General features: G+C 52.2%; 1 protein-coding gene across 3 annotated transcripts in view; it reads left to right on the top strand.

Moving 5' to 3' along the window:
* STEAP3 (STEAP3 metalloreductase) overlaps positions 1-5,067 on the top strand; it is a 35,239-nt gene extending 30,172 nt beyond the window's left edge. For all 3 annotated transcript variants that reach the window (XM_045287427.1, XM_045287426.1, XM_045287425.1), the window contains exon 5: positions 4,437-5,067. In XM_045287427.1, the coding sequence (XP_045143362.1) occupies positions 4,437-4,715 (279 nt within the window). In that variant the 3' untranslated portion in view covers positions 4,716-5,067. The remainder of the gene's footprint in view (positions 1-4,436) is intronic.
* Positions 5,068-10,862: the final 5,795 nt, after the last annotated feature.

The following is a 10,862-nucleotide window of genomic DNA, read 5'->3' as shown; positions in this document are numbered from 1 at the left end:
GGGGGCTGGGGAGGATGTCATAGTGCTGAGAGATAGGCCAAGAGGCTGGATTTCACTTGTGGAAATCAGGTGCCCATGTTCCACCCACAAAAAGCAAGGTGTTTGGCTTCCCAGTCGTACCTGGGATGCCCGGTGCCCAGCCCTGTCTCCGCACCTCCCAGCGCTATCACCATGGGCAGATCACATCAACTTCCAGTGGCCCGTGGGCACACCACACTATCTTCCTGCTTCTCCACACTTGTACCAGGGTGCTAATGCTCTGCGGGATTCGTGACTCATGATGAGAGGCTGCGTGTGGAAAACCAGCTACAACGCCTCTTCAGAGACTCCAACCCTGGGCATCAGAACAGTCCAGTTCAGAGTTTTCAGACGAGTTGAAAGTCATTCCACTAAAACAAACCGTTGCCATTGAATCTATTCAACACACTGAGGTTCCACGTGCTAGGAAGTAGAAATGCCCCGTAGGATTTTCTTGGCTGTGATCTTATAGGGAAGCAGATGGACAGGCCTTTCTTCCACAGAACCTATGGGTGGGTTCAAACTGCCAACCTTCAGGTTCACAGTCAAGGACAAACTGTCTGTGCCTCCTACAGTCCTCGTGGGTCCCTAGGTCAAGTTAGTGGGTCACAAACAGACTTTTAAAATGAAAGCGAACACCAAAGACAACAGCCCAGTGCTCTATATGACTGAAGGACAGGTATTTTCGGGTGTTGATAGACATATGTGTACACATGGTTGTGTGGTGGCAGTCTTGTAAAATGTGATTCCTTCTGGGAGCCGCTATCGGAAACGTTTGAGGACACCGAGGAAGGGTCCTTGGAAAGTGCACTCCTTGTCTCCCAGTGGCTCGGACATAAGTGCACGGACTAGAGAATGTGGCAGTCCCACGTGGAGTCAGCAGACCTGGGTTCAATCCCATGCCCATCACCGAGCAGCCCTGAGTGGTTAGGCTTCTTAGCCTCTTGGGGCTCCCCTTCCTCACCAATGTCTGTGTCTACCTCCCAGACTGATTAGGGGATTCCAGAGACTACAGACTTCCAAGGTCAACTGAAGCCTTCTGTAACATTAGCACTATTGGCACATAGCTACGTGGGCCTATTTCTGTCCCTGCATCCACAACCAGCGCAGACGCCGGGCATACAGAGGCCGCAGGAAGTGGAGCTGTCCGTTGCCAATCAGTCTTCAATGTCCATAGGTCTTCAATGGCTTAACTAAAAACGATTGAGACAGCAGGTTGCTCCCACTCAGAGTTCATTTACCTTTGGCTGCCCAGTGCTGCCTTCAATGGTTTTATAAATGATTTCTGTTTGTTTGGGTGATTGGTTAGGGCTCTGCTGGGTCTTTTAATGAAGCTAACTCAACACCATTTGATTGCAAAGCACCTAGGCTGGTCCACTTGAGTTGGACGGAGAAATCAGGGTTCGGTATCCAGTACCTAAGTTTTGCCTGGAAACGCAAGGAACTTCCTGTAACCTTGACTAATGGCAGAGAGTCTGCTTCCTGAGTGATTCGGTCTAAAGCCCCTTCACACCATAGGAATTGAGCATCGGCGGCAGACAGCCACGACCTGGCTATTTTCTCGTTTACTAACAAGCTAATAAAAATGGTCCTGGTTTGCGGCTGGGGGTGGGGGGCAGGAGGGTGGGAGGGCTGTCATCAACCCCTCCCTGCTTTGGGTCTCCTCGAGTTGTTCTGGAATCTTACTATTGTTCCCCAGGAGAAAGCCTCAAGGAAATAAACTAGCTGGAGTCATCCTGGCTTCCGGCTGGGACTGGATGTCAAAAAGCCCTGTGTTCCTGGTTGGGTGTTGGCTCTCAGCTTCCCTCTGAACCATTGGCCTGAGGCTGGGGACCCTGGCACTTGTCAGTGTGGGACTTTGGATGGCAGAGGGACCGTAATTTATGAAGGAAGGCCCAGGAGCAACATGGTCACATGTGTCCCCATGGTGGCCTAGTAGAATCTACCATTGGGAACTCCAGGTCACTGAGCGTGGGGTGCGGGGCAGGGATCTTACTGCTGCTTCCTCTGAGAGACCCCCATGATACAGCACCCTGCGCACAGAGTGACCTAGTCATTTTGTCCAAGGAACAGATAGGTCTAGTTCCCTCTCACCCTTGGGCACTGGGGCCGATCTAGACTTCTCGACGGACGCCAGAAGGCCTTGGGTGATCAGAAATTCCTAAATGCGTGGCTCCCAGCCCTGACCACCACAATATGATACAGCTTGTCCTCTTGTGGTGGCTTGTCTGATGCTGGAGCGATGCCACCAGTATTTCACATACCAAATGAACAGATTTCAGTGGAGCTTCCAGACTAAGACAGATTAGGAAGAAGGAAGAGAGGCAGTACACTCCTGAAAATTAGTCACTGAAAGCCAGATGGATTGGCATGCAGCTTCGATGATGGGCTTAAAGAAAACCACCATTGGGAGGATGGGACAGGACCGGAGTGTTTGTTCTATTGGACACAGGGTCGCTATGAGTTGGCATAACCCAACGACAACCACACAACCCCGACTGCACATCAGAATATATGCTGAGTATATAAACGAGTGCCTGCACCCCACCCAAACGAATTTAATCAAAATCGCTGGGACTGGGTCTGGATGATTCCCAAGCTCCGCAAAGGATGTTTAGCATGTATCCAGGTTTGGAAACCCCAGTGTCGGACTCACAGACTTCCCACGCACTGCAGCCAAGTCCAGAACCACTGAGTTGGGGCCAGGGCAGTGGATCATGGTCAAGGCTTCCAGTTGGGGAATGTCAGCATGACTGACAGGCTGTTCAAGACTTACTCTGGATGGTCAGTGGGGGGACCCTTTTCAGCCCCAGGCTTCAATACCAATAGATTTGAACGTAGAAAAAGTTGGTATGGTGCAGAGGTTGGTGCTACGATATTTGGAATTGATAGCCATTTCCGTAGCGGACCAGGGTTTGGTTGCACGTGGCCAGGAGTCGTCCGTTTAAGGCTGGCCACTCTGAGGTGGCATGAGTTAACTGGAGGGGAGAGAAGAGTGCCATCGGTGGTCTTTCCTGAGTGAGTGTATCGAGTCTCTCAGTGGTTATAGATGGGATACATACGTAGAGCCTTGAAGTTGGTTAGGGAGGCTAGAGAGGATGGTTAGGGAGGCTAGAGATCCGGGATCGTTCAACAGCAAGTTTTTTCCTTGTGGTCAAAAATGTTGTGCCTGGGACCTGTCTGCAAAGTTAAGTGCATTGAAAAACAAAAACCACTTCCACGAATCCAGGTGGGTCAAATTAGAACTGAGCTCATAGAATTTTCGGTAGCTGACGTTTCAGGAGTAGACCACCAGACCTTTCCCAGGTGCTACTGGTTAATGGCCAAGTGCTTCCTACGTATTGGAATAGACCCCACAGCAACAGATTATGGACCCTATCCATTGGAAAACATTGATTTTTCCCCCCAGAAAATCACTCAAAGCAAGTGTTCAGACCCATGGAGTTGAGCAACAGGCTTGTCCTACTGGGATTGGTACTGAGAAGTTCCCGGGGATCAGGGGGAAGCTGAGAGTGGGGCCCGGAAGGAAGCAGGAACAGCCCCACTTAGAATACAATGTGAGGCAGCCCGGCCCGTAGACAAGCCCCTGGATCAGGGCTGACAAGCTGGGCTCAGAGGAAATCCAGGAGGCGCGAACGCAGCCTCTCTGTGGAAAGCCCAGGCCCAATCAACACCGAACACTGAGCATACTGCCGCATTGAAATCAAGCCCCTGCAATATTCCTTGCAGAAAAGGCATGTGTCTAACTTGGCTGATGGGTCCCTGTTCTTTTTATTTCGGATCTAATAAGCATACCGGATCTCATGAGTCTGAATCAAGCCAACAACGCTGGGTTTGGGGATGTAGACTAAAACATGCGGCTCGCCTGACCCAAATCTCTGTCGCCCCTCACTGCTTACAAAACTGTCTGTGCTCCACTCCCTGCCCCTGGAAACAGGCCTCACACCCTTTGCTCACCTGCAGGAGTGAGGGATGCTGGGTCCCTGTCCATGTGCTTCCCTCACACTCTCCAAGTTTCCTCACGGAGCGAGTGAATGGGGCACTGTCCAGAGTTAGAGTCAGCCGGTGCAGGCACCATCAGCCGAACCAGGAGCGCCTCCTCTGTAGTCCAGGAGAACGGAGTACCAGCCGAAGTCCCCGCTCACCACCAGGGTTACGGGCAACAAGCTTTAGGCACTGTATCTGATAGACTAAGCTACATCAATCCGAACACATTGTCCGGGTAGAAGAAGCATTACATGTTGAGGAAAGTGAGGCTCGGAGTTAGGGGGCTGGGACTGGGACCTAGAGCCCTAGCTCCCAACCCACTGCCCTTCCCCTCAGCCAGGAACACAGTTGAGCCACAGTGGGGTCCCCTTGCCTCTCACCACACTGGACTTGTGTTCAGCCTGAGTCAAAGCCCTCTTTCCCTTCCACAGTCCGGTCTGGGCTTGGTGGCCCTCGTGCTGAGCACGCTGCACACGCTCACCTATGGCTGGACCCGCGCGTTCCAGGAGAGCCGCTACAAGTTCTACCTGCCACCCACCTTCACGCTCACGTTGCTGGTTCCCTGTGTGGTCATCCTGGCCAGAGGCCTGCTTCTCCTGCCCTGCTTCAGCCGCAGGCTCACCAAGATCCGGAGGGGCTGGGAGAAGGACACCATTCAGTTCGTGCTGCCTGCTGACCACACCCAGGCCCAGAAAACAAGCCAAGTATGAGGGGCCTGCACCTTCTGGGAACCAGCAGCTGTCTGAGTGGTGTCCCACGGGCATCTGGGCTGCTTTTCCTGATTGTGCGGGATAGTGTCATTGTGCCCAGTCTAGGGTCTGAAGTCCGAACTTCTGGAAAAGTATTTTATGCAGTAATATTCAGAATGACATGCATAGGTGTCTGATATATATGTACATGTATTTCATATATGTTTAAGTGAGGCTTGTGATCATAATTTACAAAAAAATTTAGTCCCTGAGATTTCTCAGTTGGTAGACTGAAAAGCAAGGGCCAGGTGTTAGGAGACCATCTGAACATGATCATGGCATTGGCAAATACATCGTTTTTGTTCAAAAGAGGCAAGGAGAGCCTATCCCTTTGTTGGTTTTATCCACTTGGGCTGCCCTCCATGCCCACTTCACCGCTTACCCCAGACTCCTGCAGAGCTAGGCGCTAGCATGGCCTGGAAGAGCCCAGTTCTGCCTGGCACCGACTCAACCACCCAGGGTTGGGGAGATGCAGTGACCTGACGGTGAGTTTCCTCACAAGGGCACTGGCTATGGGTGCCATCCCCCCTGGGCAGCCCCGAGGTGGGGTAAGGCCCTGTGTCTCGGGCAGGCCAGTGGGAGTTCTGCCCTTTGCTGGCTGAAGAGGGGGCTTGGGGTTCTGTGGCTGACAGTGCTCCCCCCCTTTCTTCTTGGTGAACTGGAAAGGTTTGTTCCCGAAAGTCGGAAGTAGGCGCATCAGCTGCAAATTGGCCCTCCTGTTAGAGTGTGAAATCACCTTCTTACCGGAGCCACTAATGAGGTCTGTCAAGTGGCTTTTCCTTCCCTCCTCTAAGCCGGCCATGACCCTTCTTAAAGCCGCTGTGCCTTCTCGCCTTTTAGATGATTCGTGGGAGCCTCTCCCCAGCAGGCCCAGCCCAGATCCCAGCCTAGGGAGCTGGAAAGGGAGGCCCACAAAGAGTCCACACAGCTTCCAGTGGGGCCCTTGTTGAGGGGCTTAGGGAGGGGAGGCGCTGAAGGATTGTCTTCGTGAAATCCATCCTGAGGATCTCTTAAAATAGCCTCTGCTGCTGTTGAGCAAAGAACCTGCCTCTGGGTCCCCAGAACACCACAGGAGCCCCAAGTTCCTCCAACTGGAGGGGTCAGTCTATTTCACAACAGCGGGGAGGGTCTTTTCTTTTCTTTTTTTTTTCTTTGTCTTTTTTAACATTTTATTAGGGGCTCATACAACTGTTATCCCAATCCATACACACGTCAATTGTGTAAAGCGCATTTGTACATCGTTTCTCAAAACATTTTCTCTCCATTTAAACCCCCGACATTAGGTCCTCATTTTTCCCCTCCCTCCCCGCTCCCCCCTCCCGCATGAGCCCTTGATAGTTTATAAATGGGTATTTTGTCATATCTTGCCCTGTCCGACGTCTCCCTTCATCCACTTTTCGGTCGCCTGTCCCCCAGGGAGGAGGTCACAGTTCCATGTAATCGGTTCCCTCTTTCCTACCCATTCTCCCTTTACCCTCCCTGTTTTGCCACTCACACCACTGGTCCTATAGGGCTCATCCGTCCTGGATTCCCTGTATTTTCAGTTCCTATCTGTACCAGTGTACCTCCTCTGGTCTAGCCAGTCTTGCAAGATAGAATTCGAGTCCTGGTAGTGGGAGCGGGGAGGAAACCTTTAGGAACTAGAGGAAGGTTGTATTTCTCATCGTTGTTACATCGCCCCCTGACTGGCTCGTCTCCTCCCCGAGACCCCGCTGTTATACTGCAGTGAAGCGCTCTCTCCAAAGCACGGAAGGCCAGGCCGTGGCCAGGGCTCAGGCCCTTGTCTTCCATTCAGCCCCTGGTTCATACTGAACCTGCTTTTTTTTTTAATCATTTTATTAGGGGCTCGTACAACTCTGATCACAATCCATCCATCCATCCATTGTGTCAAGCACATTTGTACATACGTTGCCATCATCTTTCTCACAACATTTGCTTTCTACTTGAGCCCTTGGTATCAGCTCCTCATTTTCCCCTCCCTCCCCACTGCCCCCCCTCCATGAACCCTTGATAATTTATAAATTATTATTATTTTGTCATATCTTATACCATCCGACGTCTCCCTTCACCCACTTCTCTGCTGTCCGTCCTCCAGGGAGGAGGGTATATGTAGATCCTTGTCATCTGTTCCCCCTTTCTCCCTCACCTTCCCTCCACCCTCCCGGTATCGCCACTCTCACCACTGGTCCTAGGGGCTTCATCTGTCCTGAATTCCCCGTGTTTCCAGTTCCTGTCGGTGCCAGTGTACATCCTCCGCTCCAGCCGGATTTGTAAGGTAGAATTGGGATCATGATAGTGCGGGGGAGGAAGCAATCAAGAACTAGAGGAAAATCGTATCTTTCATCATTGCTACACTGCACCCTGACTGGCTCATCTCCTCCCCGAAGCCCTTCTGCAAGGGGATGTCCAATTTCCCCCAGATGGGCTCTGGGTCCCCACTCCTCACTCCCCCTCACTGCACACCAGACAGCTGTTCACAGATAGCCACTCGCCCCCTGCAGGACCAAGGTCATCTGTCTCACCTATTCCCTGTCGGTCCCACCCCTTCCCCTCCCCTAAAAGGCATTTATCGTTGAACATAAAGAGGTATGACGTCTAACACATTAGCCTCTACTCTGCACAAGGGCTGTGGGTCACAGCCCTGTTGCTTCGGTTTCCTGGCTGAGGAGGCCCCTGACACCGGAGCTGCCGGGGAGGGGGGTGGCTAAAGGCTGGGCAGATGGACTGTAAGGGGAGGAGGCTGCTGCCTCTCCAGGGAGGCTCCCTGAGCTCCTGTCTCGATCCATCAGGATCGTTCCGTGGAAAGAGAGAGAACCAGTCAAGTACAAGAACGCCTCATTAGGCCAGTGACTGGTGGTGGGCACGCAGGACACGGAGAGTGCTTCCTGCGAGTGTCTTCCATCTGCTGCTCCCAGGCCACGTGGACGTCGCGTGTCTCATAGATTGGCCCGGATGGAGCAGCAGCCACGGCCACAGAGGCCACTGAAAAGGGGCAGGCAGAATAGGGACTGTAGCATGTGCTTGGTGACGCAAGCACCCATCAATGTCCTGCTGGTGATCATGTGAAACCTACCAAAGGGCCTCCACCCAGTCAGAACTGGATCCCCTTCTTCCCCAGGCTGGCAGGTCCCAGAGCATTGGGTTCCTAGAGAGCCAATTCTGCCCTCTCGGGACATTGTGGGAGCAGAGGAATGCTGCTCCGTAAGGCTTCACAACGCTGACATTTTGGAAGCAGATCACCAGGTGCCTCTGGGAAGGGGCTCTTGGCTTGAAGCTAAACACATACCCATCTCTGCCACCCAGGGAGCCCTGAGGCCAGAGGAGAGTTTTGCTGGTACCAAAGCCACTGATGCAAAGGACAGTAACTTCCTTCCCTGCCCACCTCGTACTGAAGGTGCTCAGTAAGTGCCTGAGGGGAGTGGCCGAAAGGATCCGCAGGTGAAGCAGAGGGCTGGCCAAGTACTGGACAGGCATCTTCTGAAAGGCGGGTGGGCTGAGTTCTCGGCCTTGTTCTGTGTCTACACTGCTCTTCCCTACCTCACCCCTCAAGGCCAAGTGACCCCTGCGCAGCCTCAGTTCTCCTATGTCCCTCTGGGTCCAAAAGTGCCTGATCCACCCAGTGAGCTCTGGAAATCCTAAATGCCAGTCAAGGTTGCCGTTTAAAACCTATGCCATCAGAAGAGCCTGTGTGTCTTGTGCTTACCTTGCAGAACTTGTCTAAGAACTCGTGACAATAAACATCCCATCTTCTGAAAACCTGGAGACGTCCTGTCTGTCCTGTCCATCGTGTGATTATTTGGTCACCGACTGGACCATCCTTCAGTTGGAGGCTGCCCCGGGTCACGCACCGTGCCAGGCAAGCACAGCACGGCTCTGCAAGAAGGAGGAGTGGGGACCTGGGCACCTAAGGCCAGGGGAGGGGGGAGAAGACCTCCTGTGGAAGCAGTGTAGTGCCTGCACTGTGGGCTGAAGACTTAGCCCTTGGCGGGAAGTTACAACAGCGTTCCTCCCACTCTAAAGGGCATACGAACCCCACGAGGGCCTTATTCACATGCTGCGTCTGATTCACAAGTCTTACACTGGCGTCTGAAGAACTAGAGCTCCCATTGCTTTTTTTGCTTCTGCTGCACTGTGGTCTCAGTACCCCGTAAGTCTTCCCCAAGACCCCGGTTGCTCAGGGGAGATATGCTTCTCCGCACCACCCATGCTGCCATGGTGATGTAGTGGTTACATATCGGGCTGCCATCTGACTGGGAGAAGGACTGGACTTTCTACTCTGGTAAATATTTACAGTCTGGGAAACCCGCGTGGGGTCACTACGGGTCAGCATGGACTTGGTGGCGGTGAGTGCCCCTAAAGTCAGAACATGGTACTTCATGTTCTGCGTCTGTGACGTCCCCACAGTTGTGCAACACGGGGACCCTGGGCCCAGCAGAAAACAGGCTTGGTCGGCAGTGATGTCCCAGAGCTGTTTTACTGTGCAGGGGACGTACAAAAGAGCCAACAAATCTCATGCCCCCAAGCCCCATGTCACCAGGTGGCCCAACTCCATTGCCTGAGAATAACGAACAGGGAGCCTTGCCATTGGAGCTCCTGGAAGGAGCTGTGGCCAGAGAACAACCACACGACAGCTACTTCTCAAGGAGTAGCCCACTCTTGTGCTTGGAGGTTTGCTCTTTGACTCTGTCTCCCCCCACGCACAATGCTGGGGAAATTAAGGCTAACAAGAAGTGACAAAACATGGGGCGAATCTCCACTACTCAGAAAGCTGGCCTAAGAATCAAGGAGCAAACCAAATAGCCCCTCAGAGTTCAAGAGAAAGGAGCCTTGGTGGCGTGGTGGACAAGGTAGTAGACTGCTAACCCTCAGGTCAGCAGTTGGAACCCACCCGCTGCTCTGTGGGGGGACCCTGGCGCGTTTGCCTCCTGTAAAGCTTTACAGCTCTGGACAGCCCGAACGACAGCTCTGCCCTCTCCGGCATGTTGGCTGCTATGCATTGGATCATCTCCTGACAGGAGTGCGTGTGAGTGCGTGAGGTCAGGGAGTCAGTGAGATGAGAGATGAGTGAGGTGAGTGAATGAGTGAGTGAGTGAGTTCGAGTAAGTGAAGTGAGTGGGAGTGAGTGAGCTGGTGAGTGTGAGCGAGCAATCGAGTGTGAATGCGTGTGAGTGTGAACTAAATGGACCAGTTTGTCATTCGTCCGTTTCACAAGTCGCGCCTTTTACAAAAGCAATGATGCTTGTCTTTGGAGGGCAAAGGTTCGATCACACACTCAGCTTTCCTGGTCTCTATTCACACAGCAAGTCAGCACCATTAGAGCAGGAAATCTCCATCTCACTAGACCAGCGTGGGCTCTCGAACACATGTTTGGAAGTCCCCTTGAATTAACCTGAAATGAAATTCAGGAAGCGTGAAACCTACAGTGAGAGATTTTAGATCAACTTGTACATGTGTGGACATAGGGGTGTAATCCAGGCTGCTTTCTTCATGAGAAATTCTTGCTTTATATAAAGTTCTGCCTTATGCATGCCGGAGTGTCACAGGGAATACACATAGAATGTAACGCCTTAATTTAAATATAAGGTAAGCATGGAGACCTCTCCATCATAGCCTGGTGATGCCGTTCGTGCCCCTCTATCCCATGCCCCTCTCCAACTTCCTGCTTGCCTGGACTGAATGACTGCCTCTGGGGTTGGCAGCCCATTGGCCTGCTGAACCTGGGAGCTGTGGCATCCGGCCATGTTCCTGCCAACCTTGGCTCCATGTGACTGTACCCACCGGCCTGTGATCTCCCAGCTTCCCACATCCCCTTCCTGCTTCATCCATCAAGAGTGGCATGAGTCATGACAGGGCTCCAGTAAGCATTTGACTGTGGCCTTGAGCTGGCCGGGCCTAGGTTGTTTCCTTGATGAAAAATGCTTGCTTTATATAAAGTTCTGCCTTATGCATGCCGACCAGTGTCATGGGGTCTATTTTTCTAGAAAACTCTGACAAGCACACTGCATACACACAGAATATAAGTTCTTAATTTAAATATAAGGTAGGCACAGAGACTGTCATTTATATTGAATTATATATCTATCAGTACAATACTTATACTCAATAATT

The sequence above is a fragment of the Echinops telfairi genome, unplaced genomic scaffold (assembly GCF_000313985.2).
Source record: "Echinops telfairi isolate 266 unplaced genomic scaffold, ASM31398v2 ScPeMD7_15;HRSCAF=58, whole genome shotgun sequence".
Classification (NCBI taxonomy): domain Eukaryota; kingdom Metazoa; phylum Chordata; class Mammalia; order Afrosoricida; family Tenrecidae; genus Echinops; species Echinops telfairi.
The sequence above is the reverse complement of the archived record's forward strand: the minus strand, read 5'-3'. Positions and strand labels throughout refer to the sequence as shown.